The following is a 19,867-nucleotide window of genomic DNA, read 5'->3' on the forward strand; positions in this document are numbered from 1 at the left end:
AAAAGGGCAGAAAGTTCGACCGTCCGTCCCTCACAGCTTTATCCGGACAGGCAATAAGGTGCATTTGCGTGTCATTCTTCTCATCTGAAACCTCTGCAGAGCTGCTAGAGTCCAGTCCATCAAGCTGAAGACTCAATAGTTCTGAAGGCGCCTTTCAGCAAGTGGTCCAATTCCAAGTGAACCACAGAACCTTGGCCTGTCATGGCTGTTCACGTGAAGAGTCAACGAGTCTGGAGAAGTTTCCTCTTGGGGAGGCAGGAACTCCCAAGCCGAGCTTCCCCAGTCTCGTACCACACGCTGGATCTAGAAACCAATCTCGTCGGGGAGAGGAAAAGGTTGTCTTTCCTGTTCTTTCTTCTTCAAAATCCAATCATTCAGTGTCAAAAAAAGCTCTCTTCACTGATTTGGCTAACACTGTCTTCTTGAAGGAAGAAGACTTCTGGGGTCTACCCATTAAGTGCGAGGGAGGACTCAGTACGGCCTGTTGGAAATCGTTGGGAAATAAGTCCGTAAAGTAGAAGTCTTTTCAGATCTGCAGCATGAAGAGTTTCTTGAGTTTCCCTCTTCCGAGATCTCTTCCAAAAGGATCCGCTATTTCGATGTCGGAGCGAGTGGAAGCGTGTGTATCATGCTGCTTGCGTGCGTCACGCATGCGTCCAACTGCTGCTGCGTGGGAGTGTCACGATCCTTGTCACCTCCGTCACTTTCGTGCGGCTTGTTGCGAGGAAGCATCTATGAGCACTGCAACTTGCAGTCCGCGTCTTGCTGGCTGTTAGCGTCTTGTTGTCTAACTCCTGCCTTATCCTCTTCTTGGGTCTGCTGACGTCCTTAGATTCCTTACTTGTGTGTTTCTTCTCTTAGCCCTTGCGACTTGTAGGGAGTCAAAAAGAGGCGCAAGGGACTGCTGAACTTCCGACGAGAACTTTACTTGGGGTGCCACTTGCTGCTGAGAAACAACTGGAGATGGCACTGAACTTCCACAACTTCGGAGATTCTTGCTGGGATCTTCTGATGATGAGAGGTGGCGCGGCTGCGACACGTCCCATTCTGGGGCGGGGAAAGCGTGAACTGAAGTAATGTACGTCTTCTTCCTCCCTCGAGTTATCGTCTTACGCCTCTGCTTAGAAGCGCAGAAGCGCCGTCTTCTTCCGACAGGAATCTCTGGAAGCTCCATTGCTGCAAGAAGGTTGTTGGGCAGGGAAGGGGACCTCGTCTCTTGATAGGTCTAGATTCTTGCGATTGACGCCAACCACGTCTGGGTCTTGCGTCATCCGAGGGGACCGAACATGTCCTCATCTCGCCTTTCCTGCGGCGGGGGCGTCCTGGGATGCGTCAACAGGATCGCTCGAGGGACGTCCGCTCGTTGTTCAACGTCTCTCACCTCCTTAGCCTGTTGGCGTTCCTTCTCCCAGGGGTTGGGGAGCATGGAAAGGCCTAGGGCTAGGGCGTGACAGACGCGAGCAGACGCACCCTCCACTGCACTAACACTGTCACCAAACTTTTGTTGCAAACTATACTGCCCCACATCACTTCCCTATCCGAAGAAAGGGATTGCACAGAAACTCCTATGGCAGAAATAGCAGCCATAATATCCTTTAAAGACGGACAACTTACTCCCGACTCCCATGGGAGGATCAGGTACTACTACCTTAGGGCTAGGATCAGGAATATTAGTATCAGACAAGTTAGAAAGGACTTGACTATCAGAAGACCTAGCTGACAGAACACTAGAAGATCTAGCTCTCTAATTCTGTCCTTTTCCAATCGCCTCACATAGCGATCATACTCTCTCTCTCTCTCAGACAAACTTTCACACTCCTTGCATCTATCATCAAATGCACACATGATCTCTGCATTTCTTACAAACTGTGTGGGGATCAAGAGCAGCCTTAGGAAGCGGGTCTTGCATCCCCTAACACATTCTGACGACAGGGTCAGCCATCTTGAAAAGCAAGTTCAAATAAAAACTGTTCAAGTCGAAACCGACAAAATTAGCTATCAGTGAGAAAAGAAAATCCAGGAAATCCAAAATCAGCGAAAGCCATCAACGAAAACCAAACAAGTAATGGTACTTCACCAATTGCAAAGCAAACCAAAGTGAGTGAATTTTCAACGTGTTGATAAAACGACAGTGAGGAATTTCTGAGGACAATTGGGAATGGTTCCAGGTAGAGCGCTCAGGTATGGCCACCTGACCATCTGCTCCCGGTGATTGCCATGAATTTTGAATTTCTGCCGTCTTGTATGACAAGTCAAAGCGGGATAAAGGCTATATATATGTAACTACCAGGAAGTTAGATATTTAAAAAAAGTATTTATAAGCCGAATTGCTGTATGTCTGTTATCATAAAATTAAGAAAAATTTCCTAAATTACGTCGGAACTCGGCAGCTTGTGGCAGATATAAACAAACCACAGCACCACCCTGGTGGTGTATGTGACGTATATACTAATTACATAAACATTCAATATTTATGGTAAATTTCATACAGAGTCTACTGGAATAGTGTACAAAATCACTGTAAAACATCTTTCAGTAAATACACCACCAGGGTGGCGCTGTGGTTTGTTTATATCTGCCACAGCTGCCTGAGTTCTGGCGCATAATTTGAAGTTTTCTTAATTTTATGATAACTGTTTTAGTAATTCATTTATAAATACTGTATTATTAATTTAATGTGATAATCTGGCTTGTTTTTCAATGTTATCATTATTAACAACAGTTTTCATGTGTACCCGTTACAGTACATTCTGGTAGTGCCTGTAGGCTACCTAGCCTAGCCTAGGCGCTCGGTCTATCACCGGTAATACGGCCGCATTGGTCATAGGCCAACTTTTTTTATAGAGTATGCATTTAAAAATGTAAAAAGTGCTTCTGATATGGTAAGTTATTCAACTCTGAACCTATTTAATTGTAATTTGTGTAAAGTTTTGTATAAAAAGGCAAGGGTGGGGTAATGACTAGTGGTCAGGAATGGATTAATCCATCTTCAGTTTTCTTATGGGAGAAATTAACTCAGAATTCGACAAAATCGAATCTCGACACTTCTGGAACGAATTAGCGTCGAGAACCGAGGTTCTCCTGTATGTGCATGAATAAGCCTTGAATATGGAATTACTTTTGATTTAATATAAAGGAACAAAATTATCAAATGATTTTTACGTCAAGAATTTCTGCAAAAACGCATACTTCATCCTCCTAACATTCCCATATGAGAACATATCCATATTTCTAATAATTTCAAAAAAAAATTTCATGGGACTACAATAAACTCTTAAGAGCATAAAGAATCAAGTTCTGGAGTATGAAGGAAAATTTTTAACTGTTTCTTAGGTCAGGCAGTAAAAGGTTAATAGAAACTTAAAATAATGTACTTGGAGATAGGCTACAGCAGAAAACTTCATAACTTTCCATTTGTTCTGTGGAGGGGGCATAATTTCCAAACCTTGATTACCTTAAAAATGATTTTTCCTATACTTTTAGTGTTGCTGATGAAGGTGGTGGTATTTATTGTTGGCCAATTATTAACCTCACATCTCTATCCAGCATGGTTGGGGATCCTTTGGGTAAATGGGGTTTTGGGTAGGGGAAATTGCTGGGAGAAAGACAGGACTGTCATGTTGTTGTTATGGAATGGTTCCTTGCATGCGCAAGTCATCAGGGAGCCATATGTTCAAGTGGGGACAGGCTAAGGAAACCAACTTTGATAGGAACTATACTAACCTAACCTAGTAGCTGTTACTTAGCCAGGGAGCTCCACCCCATTGACCCACAGGTGAAGGAAATTCCATGATGCCCAGCATACAATAACATATATCAGTTCTCAGGTTAATTACAGTCGACCACCAAAACATTAATTTCTTGATAAGCAACCAAAATACTATAGAACCACTCAATTTTCATGGCAATAAGCTGTTCTAACGTTCCACTGATTTTTCAAAGTCGAGTTGAATTCTGATGTTTTCACACAACTTCTAAACACTTTTGGGTTGCTTCCCATAAGGTATTACCTTGGAAATTGATTTTTCCTGTAGTAGTCTGGTTGCTTATTAACGACTTGCTATTATTTGGGTAATTACTATGCTGGGCTAACTCATTCTGCGGTCAGATCCCTCCAAGGTTAGTTCCACCCAAACAGCTGGCGACCAACGACCCCGACCGAAATGCCCAGCGACCTTCCTCAGTCTCGGGTTCAAGAGTTGCTAACATGGCTACTTTTACGTGTCTTCGGTAATGCATTATCCGACCCGCGTGGAAAGTGGGGCTAAGTCTGAAGTGACCCTTATGGATTTAGGCGTTTTTTTTGTCACGAAGAGCGTTCATTGCTGGTTTACCTAATGAAAAGTGGCCTGCTTAGCGATTTCAGCGGGACTTGTGGCAAGTGTGCCCGAGCAGCGTCGTCCTGCCTTTAAAGCCTCGAATTAATTAAACGTGCATATATAAATAAAGCCTTTTCTTACCGTAAAATGCGGTCTAATTCGCCGATTCCGACTTGAATGAGGTACGTCTCGAAAAGTTATATATTTACTATTTTCTGGCCCTTCTGGGGTGCTGGGGCACGCCGTCCTATGTTGAGTTAGGTCGGTTTCGTTGTTTCGGTGGCGACCTGGGTCGTGGGAGGGTCCAGGGGGCAAATTAAGGCACGCCGTCTAGGTTCACTGGAAGTCGGTTTCGTTTTTGCCATCTTTTTGTATCTGGCCGATTCTCTAGCCGGTACCCTGCCACCTGGTGGTGGGTCTCGGCTTCTGAGATATGCAGAAATAACTTCCCCAACATCTGGTAACGCTCCCTTGTTTTTTTGTCGACTGACTGTAATTAACATCAGAACTGAATATATTTTTGCATGCTGGCCATCCTGGAATTCTATCGCGCATGCACAGTGTTATAGGGAAGCTTTTGGTGAAAAGTGGAATTTCCTTCACTGGGGGTCCAGGGGATGGAGCCCCCTGCTCAGTAACAAGGCCTACTAGGTTAGGTTAGGGTACATTAGGTCAGTATAGTTCCTTTTATAATAGGTTTCCTCGGTCAATTCCTTCTTGAACATATGGCTCCCTAATGACTTGCGCGTGTGTGGAACCACGCTGCTCCATAACAACATGGCAGTCCAGTGCCTCTCTCTCCCAACATTTTCCCCCACCCAAATTCCCACGTTCCCAAGGGGGTCCCAACCATTTTGGGCAGATGTGAGGCTAATAATAACTGACCGACAATGAACACCACCACCTCCTTTATCAGCAACACTGAACGCACAGGGAAAATTAATGGTATTGCCAATACATATGAAATTGTAACCTACATTTTACAAAAAAAAACTCTTCATTCTTGTTTCTGAAGCCCATAAACACTAGGATATGTGCAAATGATAAATAAATCAAATTACAACTTATACCCTAAGGTAATACAATACCGGGCCCCCGCTCCCCCTCCAAAAGCTAATACGGCAAAATTGTAACCAGTAAACACCCCTAGGTCACATTAGGCCTAGGCTCGTATTTTAAGGTTCTTTTAGTGCCCTAGGCTATCACTTCCGGCCCAGCCACGTTTGGGTGAAAAACCAAAAACGGGTTTTCGTACAAAAATGGCTGGCTGGAGTCTTATTGGCAACTTACAAAATTCTACCAAAACCACCTCCTCCAAGGTAATAGTTCGTGGGCGCTGTTCTACTGTTCTATAGTCTTACCGCTCTTTCATTTGTCCCGCTCGACTAAAGAGCAGGGTAACACGGGGCTTGTCTAAGCAATACCGAGCCTGCATAAGACAAAGATATAATCAGACAAAAGATAAGAAACGGTCTGACCAGTGGCTAACCTGCGTAGATGAGTTAACTCGCGTTGCACAATGAAACACGGGCCTAATCTAACCGAAGACCGGGAGCTTCCACGACACTCAAACCTATTCACAATACGCAACGTCCACCACGCTGCAGGTAGCGATCCTGCTGGAAATGTTACGCTGGTTGAAACGGACTCGAAATTAAACGTGGAATGAAACACGAAAGGGCCGTTCGGCGGCCACGAGTTGTTTCATTCGCCACTTGCCTCTATCGTCCATCTTGGGGCGCACCAAGGTCGAAGTCTGAAAACAAATGGCATATTTCTCAAACGACACTTTAATACTTCTCATTCACAGGCTCAGACGGCCGTATACAAACCTTAAAATAAGCAGAGAAGAACGGACACGATTACAATCGTTTTGAAACTATCCAAACGGCGGTTGGTATTTGCTATACGTTATCACACGCGTTATGGGCAAATCACTCAGTACGACTACTGCGCACACGCGCCACGCATCTGTTGTGCGGCGGCCGATAAACGCCGTTTGTTGCTCCTTAACCACATGGTGTTCGAAATCTTATGGTGTCTAATTAATAGTTTCCTGCGGGAGAACTGCTAAAGAGTTAAATATTTGATGTAAAATCTTTATTTTTCATGCTTATGTAGTGATAAGCTCGCCAATTACTTAAATGAAGCTTAATTCTTTGGAGCTCCCAAACACGTAAACGTTTCGTTTCATCACTGAATGTTATATATCAAATAACTTATAAAAATAAACAGGTTAGTGCTGATAAGACTTTTGTTCATCAGGCAAGTATGTTATTATATCTTGCATATTGTAAATGGAAACCTTGTAAATATGTTAAAAAGGGAGAAGCAATATCTTTGCGGAAGTTACGTCATTGTTGGGAAGGCTCAAAACACTTGATTTAGCCTTGATGGTGTGGCAGTGAACTCTGTGCAGTTACAACACTTTAGTTAAAGCATAACTAACATGAATTATTTGCAGGTTACTGGGTAAACGACGAACTTCCAAAGATCTTTAAGCAACAAACATAACAGAAAGTGGCGGGAAAATAAAAACTACTTAATTAAGAAAATATGTGAAAATTATTAGGATAAGAAGAAAAGGTTAGCCATACTACTACTAGCAAAAATTTGACAGGACATATCACGTGTCAATGCTGCAGTGAGCTCATTACATCATTATCTTATCAGCTCGTAAATTCTCTTGTTTACATTTAGCTCTTCAATATTTTCTTCTCTCAGTTTTGTAAGTGACTTCTATTAGAATATTTCCGCTAGAATAGCAGCGGAGTCGATCTTTACAACTTGCCGCCATTACAAGCTTCCTCAGTTCAGCGGCAAAAGGTTGTGTCATGATAGCAATTTCTTCGGACACATTCAAGTTATTATAAACTATATCAAAGAAACGCGAGCCTCGTTTGTTTCAGTACAAAGGCCTTTATCTTTATTTATCTCCAGAACCAGTTTTATACACCGTAGCCTCTTTGCTCTCCCCATCCAACTTAAAAATAAAGCAATCGCGTCGGTTGATTTTAATCTATACTTTGGGAGAGAAATAAGAAAATTTTGGTTTGACGAGTGTTGATAGTTTATAATATTCAGTTACTTAACTAGGAAATGACATGACACATCACTTTTCTCTAATGTCGTGAAGCAATGGAGCTTAAATTTGCGGAATACATTACATAAATCCGAGAGAAATTAATTTAAGATGTGTAGCGATTATTACAATAAAATTTTAATCATAGTTTTCAATAATGACTCTAAAGCACCCTCAGTACTGGAATCATATCTATTTCCTTATTTCTGTTTCATTAACTGAAATGGTTTATAGGCCATATTGAGGACTGTAGGCCTACTGACCAGTATTTGATATATTGTTTAAATGATTATTTTTTTTCTTGGGCGTGTACTGCAACAGAAAAACCAGAGGCAGGAACAAACATGAAGAAATAAAAAATGCGCCGGAGCTTCTTCTGCGCAATCGAGTTTTCTGTACATCGTATGATCAAGGCCATCGAAAATAGATCTATCTTTCGGTGGTCTCGGTATAGTGCTGTATAAGCCGCGGCCCATGAAACTTTAACGACGGGCCGGTGGTGGCCTGTCCTATATCGTTGCTAGATGCACGATAACTTTAAATAAAAAAATTACTGAGACTTCTTCTTCTTCTTCTTCTTTTAACGTGCTTTTATTCCCATTTTTGTATGGGTAAGCACGATGCCTTGTTTTGAAGGACTTTTGATTTGGCTTTGGGGTGACCTGTGGTCTCGATCGGCTGCCCTGCCTGACATCGGCTTAGACCCCGGTGCGTATGTTTCATGTATCATGCCCGACCCAACGCCCTTTCTTCCCAGCGAGAGTTATTGCAGCGGGTATGGCGAAGTTCGAGACGTGTGAGATGTTTGTTATGTTTTTTTTTTTAGAAGGTGTTGTAGTAGAAAGCTTTGTTTTGTGTGTGTGTTTATCTGGCAACATCCATTTGCTTTTAAGCAAACCGATCTATTGATTACATATATAATTCCGGGATGTCTGCATGGATAGCAAAGTGTCTGCCTCTCTTGATCAGTCGGCTGCGGGTTTGAACCCGCGCCACAGACCTCTACGAAGTCCGAAGCTGCTGCTGTAACCGACTGAGCCATCGAGGCTCAAAAAAACCTATTGAGACTAGAGGACTGCAATTTGGTATGAGTATGATGACTGGAGGGTGGATGATCAAGATATCAATTTGCAACCCTCTGGCCTCAGTAGTTTTTAAGTTCTGAGGGCGGACAGAAAAAGTGCGGACGAACAGACAAAGCTGGCACATCAGCTTTCTTTTGCAGAAAACTAAAAAGTTGAATCAGTTTGAAAATAGTCAGACAAAAAAGAGAACAACAGCATCTGACCTTCCCAAAAAGTTAATTAGAAATCACTAGAGAATGGAAAGGATCAGCAACGCCTTCAGAGTAAAGTAGCTCTCCACGGTCAAGTATTTGTTCCATTGTTTGAGGGTACATTCGAGCATGTTTTCCTTTGATTAATTTGAATTTCTTTCATCATTAGTAAATACTGAATACATGTCTTAGTTTTATGTATTTCGAGGCAGTCCTGAGAGATCAATTTTTAGCTCAGTGGCCGGCCTCATTAAACTGTCTTTTGCTAACTAAACGCATTTAGTTTCAGCCAGTTTTTCCTCTTATCTTTTTCCACGTATAGGTTCTACAGAGATCATATATGTTCATGACATTCTGTCTTATTCCATAACTAAGCAAGTCAAGTACAGCCACTGCTAAACAATAAAAACAAAAGGTAAAAATCAGTGACGGGATCATATTGCATTCTGACATTCATCAGGATACACAACCAAAAACGATTAGCAATAGAACTTAGGAACTAACGGGAAATTTCGGAGACTCATAACAAGTGTATATCTTTGTTATGTGGACCTATGGATGGCAGGATGCTTATCTTCTAACCTATCAGGAATGAAAGGGGCGAATTGGGTCTTGTGCCCACGTGGTCCTATCTAGTAGACTTTGTGGCACCACATGCACCTCTTAATGCCTTTATCGGTTTCAAGCCCTACATGCCGTAAAAACATTAACATTGCTCTACCCATGAACTTTTTATTTCCAAAGCTGCTATTTCATAACCTATTTTCCTTGGAAAATCTTAAAGAAAACTTAACGGTTGATCCCTCTTCAATTGAAGCTTTTGTTAGTGATATACTGTATTGCCAAACATCGTTGGATTGTAGTAGAACAGTCTCCCTGAGGGTGTTCAATTGGAACTTTAAAAATTCAAGCATAGATGCAATGCATTACTGCCCTAATGACATTCTCCTTGCATTCTAGTATATTTTTATCTACTTATTTTTTTCTTTTCAATAAGTAAGAACTATTACCCTTTACCTTCTCTTACTTCCTAATGAGCACCATATTCCTTGGAAGCTTGAATTTCAGTCAGTGGCCCCTGTGGGCTTGTTCCATATGAACAGGGTTCAACTTCTGGATAATTATAATATACACTGGTAGGAAACAAACTTAAGAGGTATTACACCTCACTGTCATCTCAAGCTATATTATGACTCACCGAGTTTCAAAGCCTCCTTTTGCCCTGTTGTGAGTTTTGTGCACTTGATTTGGAATGAGCTTAGCCTCAAGCCCTGGGGTGATACGGTATATTAAAAGTCGAAATACTGTTTGTTGTTTTATTTTTAAATAACTGTTCACAAAGTTCATACATCAAAATGAAAATATCTTCCACAAAAAATACAGTAGTACTACTTTAAGGCATATTCATTTTAATGTCTATTAAAAATAACTAAGCATTTGCTACAACACAGATGCTAATTTCATCAGCTATAAAATAACAAAACTGTCATGATTGCATACCATGTAACATTGCATGTTTACACATTCCCATGCATACCAGAAGTACAAAATAACTTCAGGTACGTTTTGCACATATACACAAAATTATGTACAAAATTTATGCATCATTATACAGTACAGTACAAAATTACAAAACATTTTACGATGACGTTAAGATACTGTACAATTCCACAATCACATACAGTATTCGTTGGTAGTGTGTATAAAACAATATATGTTAAAAAAGTATCAGAGGATCATTACTGTATAGTGCACTCTGCTGCATTGAACACCCAAAGTGAAGAGTAGTCAGCACACAGTATTAATACAGTACAGTATTATAGATTAGTTTTACCAGCCAACTGAATCACATTTCTAGTCTCTCACATGGCTGTCTTGAACAACTTTTTCCAAAATGTAATGTCAAAATTGGAGCAAGGCACAGTTAGAGACATTCAACAGCTGGGTGGGAAAACTACAGTAAAGTCTGTAAAAGTAAAGAGGCAAAGAACACTGCAGTTATAGATGAATGGATGGTGCATTGAAAGTCCTTAATGCCTACAGTAGTCTGTGCAAGCAGTAACCCCCTAATGAATAGTAACCACACAGAACCTACCAAGTGAAAAATATTGATTCTGTATTCATGAAAATAGTTTGGTAAAATATGAGGATCAATAAGAAACAGATAAATAAAAAATGAAGCAGAACAATCCTTCTGTTACAATATACCAATATACAGTACATAATGAAATTTGGTAGTACTGTAGCGTAAAGAAAAAAGTTAAAAATAAACAATGAAATTTGGTAGTACTATAGAGTGTAAAGGAAAAAGTTAAAAATGCATTGCACATAAACACAGTAGTACTGTATAAGGATTAATCAACAAGTGCATTAATAAAAAGTAGCAATTAAAAAGTTACAACACTTTTTAGTGTTTTAGCACTTCAATATGAATGCGATTTGTATTCATGATTAAATATTATATGAACAAAATTATAAAACTAGTATGAGTTAATGGTACCCAAAATGCTTGAAAAGAATGTTATGGTTACAGTAAATATAATCTCTGACAAATTTAATGTTACAATTACAAATTACACATGCATTAATATGATTAGTGCTTTGCACTCTATTTCAAAAAAATAAAATGCAACATTTACAAAAATCTACTCTACTTTGGCAAGCAAAGTAAATGAATAAATCAGTCTGATGAAATACCAGATTATTGTACTCATTATTTTCATGTCTGTATTCAAGAAGAGAAATAAGAAAAGATCATGGTGCAGGAAAAAATAAAATAACCACTTTTTTGGCACAAGGCTGACCGGTTTCTAGGATGAACACTGACTCAAGAGGAGGCAATCCCTTTCATCAGAAATTTCCCAAATGCAGAGGCACAGATTGCTCAAGACACCTGCTTTGCTAATCCACTTCAAATTAGGCAGTGAACTGCTACAAGATTATCACAAAGTAAGAGAATGTCTTGAATAGTAAAATTGATGCTCATAACATCTTACATAATGAAAGTTGTTAGTCCAAGCATATTACCACTCTCATAATTGCAATACCCCTCTAAGACAATGCTTAATATGTTGAAAAGGTAATGGATAAAATAAATATTTTACAGATTAACATTAACTATGATACAGTACAGTACTTCAGTTGTAAAAATAATTACTTTGAACAAAGAACCTGGATTCATAGGTGAAACATCTGTACATAGTATGTGCTAGAAAAATTTAAGGTCTTTCCTTCATGTGTTTGTACTGATAATTTACATTTAATGCACTTTTTGGACTATTTTTAACTGCAGTTCAACAGTACAACAGCACCTTGCAATTATCACTACACTCAGTATTCTGTTCTAGTTTGAAAAGACAATACAAAGCTTAGAATTTACTCATTTGACTGTATTCTAACACTATAAAACCAAGAAAAGCATCACACTCGGACCTGACTTGTTTATAATATTTAAATATACACCGTAATATACACAACACTTGACTGATTTTGAATGTACCCTTACATTCCATAACTATTTTCATTATCATCATCCTTATACAGAAGGGATTATGATGAAATTCAACACTTATGCAGGATACAGCAAGGAGTATACATCAGTATCTGTAGTGCTGTATACTGTAATTTAGAAGTTCAGGGCTGTTACTGTCACTCAGCACATATTTTTTTCTTCCTCATGTGCAGATGAATTAAAGGCAAATATCAAATTTACCTACAACATTTTTTCCACTTGCCTATCATAATACTGCATACATTTTTCCACCTGCCTATCAAGGTATTCGTCATTAACAATGGCATACCAGGGTTCAATCATTAATTCAGTATTTCTCAGGATAACAGCATAATGTTGTCTTCTATGTTCTTTGTCTACATTACTTTTTTTTTTTCAATAAAATCCCAGTACGGGCTTTACACTAACGTAGCTTCCTCGGTTAAAAACTTGGACTCATAAACTTCAGAAGGCCAAACCTGGCCAATAAAATAGATTATCACTGATCCAAATACAACAAGCAAAATCTTCGGCTCCAGACACTAGTTCAGGGATCTAACCCCATATTTTTCATAAAATCTAATGCTATTATTATGATGGTCCTCTCACGATAAGCATAATCCAGTGTACATTTACTCAAAAAGCAGTGACTTTTTGTAGTCAAAATGGCATTTCACAAAGATGTGTAAATGCAACATAGAGTGGTACTATGATCCTCCTATTAAACATGTTTAAGTATTCATGTATTTTATATCACTTAATCCATCATGCTTCAATTACATTAGTAAAAATCAATAAATATCAAAATTCATTATTGAAAATGTACATAGTATGAAAATGTAAACACAGTACAACAAATTAGAGATAAGGATATAAAAAGTATGTTGACAATAATAACTAAGCATCAGCAACGCCTGCTTTTCACTAGCTACGATCATGGATTCAGTTTACATCTAAATATTGTAATGTGTTCTACTCATAACCCACTGGACAAGTTATTATTGAAATTTTGTATGCATCACTCTTTAAACTACAATAATTTATTTTATTTTTCAAATTTCAGTGGTAGAAACTATTTTGCCCTTAAAGAAAATTAAGCAGTGTATTGCATAAAGGAACCTGAGTAATTATAATGATATTAAAAGTGCAGTACAGTACACATGACGATATAAAAACCCATCAGCTACATACAAAAATAAGACTAAAAATCCTCATTACAAAAAATATTTTTGTCCATTTACTCACTAGTAAATGTTACTTCATGAAATACCAGTCTTTTAGGAAAAGGCAATCCATCACACAGGTAGTTTTTAGCAGATTTAAAAAATTAATGCAGAATAGTATTCATTTTAGCTACAGTACAAACTTCCAATTGACTTAGAAAAGTTTTGATCACAATAGAAATGTATAAAACCATTTTTAATTCATATGTACAGACTTATCACAGATTCAGTCAACACCATTAGGTCTGTAATGAACATGTACAGAACTCACACATTAAAAACATTATTTTTTTCTGTATGTTAAGCTAATCTTAAAAACCCTATGGAAGTGCAATGAGAAATTACCCAAAAGTACTGCAATTTAACATCAAAATGGATTTGTGACTAAAATTACATTTGCATTATACCCTTGCACATCTGGGCCCCTCCTATCTTCATTTCTTAACGTGCATCAGCTTTATGTCTTGTTTTAAATGGCACATCATAATTTGCTTAAAATAAACATACAGCAGTCACAATGGACAGAAAATTTGTAACATTCTGGACTGGGCCTACCTGTCTAGTCCTATCTAGACGACCTAGAAACTAATATGATTACCTCAACATAGTAACAACATGCTGTTGAGCTTAGTGTTGACTGGGTAATCCTTTAAAGATCAAGGCTTCAAGGCACTGAGTCACCTTGTGTTTTGAATTACAATAATCAGTGAATAAGATTTATAAATGATATGAGGGAAGAACATACTATAAAAGGTCAGCAGGTTCAAATAGTATGCCAATTTTCAAAGGGGACAATTAAGTAATGCCACACATCATCTTAAACACTGTCTCCTCATCTGGTCCAGCTGTGCAAGGTTTTACTAACAAGTCTCATTACAATAAGGACATTAGTATAGCAATACTCTTCACTGTTATAATCTGGTGCAATTATTTAAAGAGTCATTAGAAATAACTGTAACAGCATCATGAATTGTGTGGAAGACCTTCTCAGATGTTATAGATTTAAGGGTGCCACATTGTTCAAGCGCATCTATCACATTTTCTGAAAATGGAAAAAAGAAGACTTGTAAAACAGGGCTGATGAAAAATTCATAACATGAAGAAAATGACCAAGAGGTTCACATTAAAATTCAAATTCTGTAAACAAATAAGCACATATACAAATGTTACTCAAATTAGTTCTGTGAATTTCAAAATAAAGAAATGAATATAAAGGATACTGACTTCCATGATACCACTGACTTGTGGCATTCACGAAGCCAACTAACTTGCGTAAATGAGGACCAAATCTATATATATGTATTTCACCAATTCTGACTTTGGTTAACCTACCATATACAGTCTTACCATGTAATGGCAAACTGAACACAATAAGCTCTTCCACATAGGCAATATGTAGTTTCACAAAGAGTAGTCCTCAGTATAAAAAAAATTCAGTGAAATGCACAAGATAAAACAGCTGACAGCAAATTTTACTAATCCACGAACTCCAATGTTATATTTCATATCTTGCACACTGTGATCTTCCCTACTTACCCATGTGTAGTTGCCTCAGGGCTAAAGCCAGTAATGACTGTGCAAAGAAGTTACCAATGAAAACTTGCGATATTTGTACTGTGTTGGTTTTTACACTTTTTGTGGAGTTCAGCATATATGGCCGCCAAGTGAAAATGTAGTAATGGCAGAGTATCCAAATCAAGCACAACCCATAAAATCCAGTAAGGTAAATAAAGGAACAAAAGTAGTGTGGTCAGGGTAGAAACTTACCAAAGTGTTTAAGATTGCACAGTCTTAAGAATGAAATTATGGAAACTGGTTTTGTAATTTCACCATTATCATTAAGTTTTTCACAAGGAGAATGTAGGTATAACAAGTACCTGGTATAAATATTCATTTTGAGAGAATTAATCATCACTTAGTTTTTCTTAATTATACAAAACTCAAGTTTTGTTATTTCTTATTTTATCTAGTTTATAGGGTAATTAAAAAAAAGTGTACCATATATGTATGATATCTATATATATAAAAACTGTCATACTTGAGTAAGGGGGCTAGAAACACATTCCCTGGGTATATGGGGAGTTTCTGTGCTATATAAAAATCTGTAAAAAAGAAAAACTAATGTGCAATGTACTATGAAAAATTATTCCATAACTGACGAAACACAAACACTAGAACACAATCAATGGAATCCTACCTGTGGCACCAGCTAGAACAATGGTAATTCCTGCATCTTTGTATTCCTTATTTATTTGACTAAGTACTTTTCCACCTGTTGAATCTATGTAACTTATACCACTCATATCAATGATCAACCACTGTACATCCTGAAAGGAAATAAATAAAAAAACATTGAATACCAAGAAGAAAAAATCATGGGCTTTCATTGTATAAAAACATTTGGAAATGAAAATATTTCCACAGATGCTAATATAGTATGTTATAGTTCTGTTTCATTACATATCCTCCTTAAAAAAGTTTAAAATCAAAACCAAGGATGTATCCAGTAATTTCAGTTAATGCAAGACATTATTTGAGGATCAACAACAGGCATGAAAATGTGCCAGTCACTATCTTACAAAAAGCACCAGAAGTGGACTTAAGGCTGCAAAGAGCCTATATCTCCAAGGTTTTACGCAAAAAAAAAAAGGAAATAAGATGAATTACTGTATTGATGAAGAACAATTCTGCAAGCACCATGGTTAACTATGGTTTAGTCTGAATTTGATAACATCTGTCTGTTAACAAGCCTTCCCTTTCTGAGGATACTTCAAAACATAGGTAAACATTCAAGAGGGAAATTATAAGAAAGAAATACTTACTGGTATGTTTAAAGCAACTTGCTTAGTTTTCAGAGTGTGAAGTTTGCTCTTAATCAACTTTGCAACTCCATTCTTTTGCTTTTCTGTAATTGTGTCCCCAGATGGTACAGCCAAGTTCAACTCCTGTTAAAATATAAACGATTATTTACTTAATGATTGTTACTGCAAATTAATTACAAGATTACTCATGCAGTATTCATAATCCTTTTTTGTTGTTTTGAATACTAGTAGGAATGAACGAAAGCTGTTTTACTAGATCAAACCATTCCTAATCAATCCCTCATTATGCTACACAACCTGTAATTTTAGCCAAAAATTTCAGAATCTTTATTGCTGCAACATTTCTTCCAAATTCAGATCTCCAATTTTCTTTTTCTAACCAGGTGTGTCATGACATATACATGTTTATGCTGGCATTATATTCCATGAATGTCAGACGTGTTTTCCCATAGATTTTCAGATGCACCTCTGTCTATCAAAGCCTTGAAGTCTGTCCCTACTGCAAACAGATTTCTGACAAAGCAATAATTTTTCTGCCTTGTCAATTGGATAGCTAATACACTCTCTTTAACTATGTATTACTCCCAACCTCCTCTGTATTTCCTGAATAACCTACAGTATCTTCTATAGTAGGCAAGCCTCTCACCAACTAAAGTTAAAAGCACTTTGTTTATTATTTCTTAATAAAATATTTCATTATACAGTGACAAAGCAATAATTCTGCCTTGTCATTTTTGAAAAAAGTTAAACACTTTCTTAATAGAAAAATATTTCATTATACAGTAGAGGAATTCTTACATTTTGAAAAATTAAACTTAGATACTTTAGTAAATACTATATTAGGACAATTGTACAATGTACTGTACCACCAAAACAAGTCTTAGGACTTTTGGCTATACTTGTGGCCCTCTCCTGGTCTCATGACAAAGGCTTATGTAGAACTATAAAATAATATGCCGACTTTCACAGTATATAAGAACTCTTTGGTAACAGGTGCTATTGCTTCAAACTTACATCACATACAACTGATAAAAACAACCCTTACCCCATTAGACTGGCTGGATAAATCAGGCTCTGATGCACTTTGCTGTCGAATCACTCTATTTGCAATAATAAAGGAAGGAGTCAGGCCACTAACAGAAAATAAACTTGAACGAAAATGTTCACTGTTAGCAAAATGAAGTGGCCCAGTAAACTGGAATATGACGACTGAAGGTACATCTATTGCCTGTAAAGGATAATAGGGTCATAGTTCCGTTAGTAATCATTTTAACTGAAAATAAATTATTTCTTAGTAAAGCTGATATAACCAATAAAATGCAGTACAGTATATCATAAACATCCAATAATGCACAAAAAAAGTTATTTCTGTACATACTAACCGCTGAGTATTTGTGTACATCAAGGTAGAGATCAGTATTGGGTACACGGCCTAAACGAGCAATACAGGGTTTCTGAGATCGGAAAAGCAGGACTAGCAGGGACATGATGATGCCAAGCATGAGTCCAAAATCAATGTCAATAATGACAACAGACAAAAATGACACAATCCAGATTGATGCATCAATTCGACTAACTTTCCATATGTTCTTTAGGTCATTAAACTGCAGGAACATTCCCTTCAAAGCAACCACAATAATTGAAGACAGAACACACTGCAAATGAAGAAGAAAACATAATAAATAGCTGCTACTATACTGCATCTAAGAAAAGTAGCAGTATACAGTATGCATTTTTCATACAACCTGAACATATGCAACTAACTAACTTAATTGCATATTGTATTCAAGCAAATACCAAATTACAAGATATCCATAAAGAATTTTTCTCTCATACCTTAATCCTAGCTAATCCATAAAGCTTCTTGCCACTATAGGTTACAAAACAGTCTCACTTTACTTCAAAATAACCTTTTGGGGATGGATATATTTCAATCTAATATTAGAATATGAAGTTATTTAAATGTTACGTGATTTGAATCAAACCAAGCAAGTCTTATCAGTACCACACTTACATTTGGCAATTTTTCAAACACAGGTCCAATGAAGAGTAAAACAAAAACCAGTATCACGCAGGAAATAAGTGAAGTTATTTGAGTGACACCACCGACTGATTCTTGAATCAGAGAGCGTGAGAGGGAGGCTGAGATTGGTGCACATGAAAAGAATGACCCAAACACGTTGCTAAGACCCTGAAAAAGATAGAATAATCCACATTAGAATTTAATCTCAACCATCTTGTATTGATACCTCTTCCATTTCAAATTTTATTTTCTAACTCTTACTGCCCCTCATATCTTCATGTGTATAACAATAACACAAAATTTAATGGTGCTGGTCTGTTCTACTCCATCCTTTCCATGTGAATGGTTTGTAATGTATTTTGATGAGAAGGGTAGTGTAGTTTAAGCTATGCAATACAACACACATTTACAGACTTACAGAAATAAAACATTAAAAGGTCTGTGCATATGGGCATCATGTTTCCATTACAAAAGTTTACTGCAACAAAATTATAATATAAATCAATGAACACATTTACTGTATTGTGCTTTACAGTTATATAAGACAAACTAACTACTCTTGGTGCTGTTCAACTTCAGCCATTCACTGTATGATTTAGTCTTTCAAGTGTGTTTCTACTGCAAGCTAAGATAAACAAGTGCTCTAATAATATTTTAATGGATTGACTTATTTTAATATGTTACCTGTGAATAGAGCTCTTGGGTTGCATCCACTTCATAATTGTGTTTTTTAGCAAAAATCTTAGCCATGGAGAACGATATTGTGTAGGAAACAATAGTGATGACGAAAGTATCAACAAGGACGCGAGGCAACAATGCAAATGGTGGTGCAGTTGGTTCAGGCAGTCTGAAATGAGAAGTGGACAAAGTTACATTAAATTAAGAACACTTCAAAAAGGTTATTCCTTCAAACTAACTCTTAGCAGGGGATATCCAACTGAAATATTTCTGTCCCAAATATTTTAAAAAGGCAGTATGACTTTATTTTAACACTTAAACAAAAAATTCAAAAATGTTATATCGAGTCGACGCGTTCTTACCCAGTTGGAATTTCTCCGACAATCAGTAAGTCGTAGGTGCCATGAAGATTTCCAAAGTATGATGCTGTAGTCCCAGCAATGACACAAATCAGTTCAATTGGGATGGGGATAATGGTCCTTTTACGCACTATTGGCTGGAATATAAAGATTCTTTTAAATAATTTCGTCTACGGAACATTACTACACTAAGATTTAGAGGTATATCCTAATGACAAAAATGATCTATACCAGTATTTCACTCGTATTTAAAGAGTGGATCTTTTTCTGCTTCATAATAATCCAGACAAATATTAAGTTACCTAAATTGATGAATTGCAAAAGACGAGTAAGCTTTCATGCACCCTTAAATTCATGCACACAAAATTAAACGATCTTTTACAAATTCATTACTACTGTCATCATCGGTAATGTTTTAATGTTAGATTTTCCCTTTACGGGGTCTGACATGACATGAGTTCTCTCCACTATTTCGCCTTCTGCACTTTCTGCAAGAATTCCCACATGGTTTAGGTCTTCCTATATACACCTCATCCATGATTTTTGGGTCTTCCAACTGCCCCTCATCCTTCTACTTCCATTTCTGTTGCTTTTG

General features: G+C 37.5%; 2 protein-coding genes across 7 annotated transcripts in view; both read right to left on the reverse strand.

Moving 5' to 3' along the window:
• The window catches only part of LOC136844943 (uncharacterized), a 96,012-nt gene extending 89,706 nt beyond the window's left edge, over positions 1–6,306 (reverse strand). Inside the window, exon 1 of one of the 2 annotated variants that reach the window (XM_067114349.1) lies at positions 6,152–6,306. The gene's annotated coding sequence lies outside the window, so the exon portion shown is untranslated. Of the gene's footprint in view, positions 1–5,808 lie in introns of both variants that reach the window. The other variant, XM_067114350.1, reaches the window with a different exon arrangement.
• Positions 6,307–9,979: 3,673 nt separating this feature from the next.
• LOC136844944 (prestin-like) overlaps positions 9,980–19,867 on the reverse strand; it is a 245,682-nt gene continuing 235,794 nt past the window's right edge. For all 5 annotated transcript variants that reach the window (XM_067114353.1, XM_067114352.1, XM_067114356.1 and 2 more), the window contains 8 exons: positions 19,276–19,409; positions 18,920–19,082; positions 18,227–18,403; positions 17,595–17,867; positions 17,258–17,440; positions 16,213–16,335; positions 15,588–15,717; positions 9,980–14,432 (listed from right to left, as the gene is read on the reverse strand). In XM_067114353.1, the coding sequence (XP_066970454.1) occupies positions 14,302–14,432; positions 15,588–15,717; positions 16,213–16,335; positions 17,258–17,440; positions 17,595–17,867; positions 18,227–18,403; positions 18,920–19,082; positions 19,276–19,409 (1,314 nt within the window). In that variant the 3' untranslated portion in view covers positions 9,980–14,301. The remainder of the gene's footprint in view (positions 14,433–15,587; positions 15,718–16,212; positions 16,336–17,257; positions 17,441–17,594; positions 17,868–18,226; positions 18,404–18,919; positions 19,083–19,275; positions 19,410–19,867) is intronic.

This window comes from Macrobrachium rosenbergii, chromosome 13 (assembly GCF_040412425.1).
Source record: "Macrobrachium rosenbergii isolate ZJJX-2024 chromosome 13, ASM4041242v1, whole genome shotgun sequence".
Classification (NCBI taxonomy): Eukaryota; Metazoa; Arthropoda; class Malacostraca; order Decapoda; family Palaemonidae; genus Macrobrachium; species Macrobrachium rosenbergii.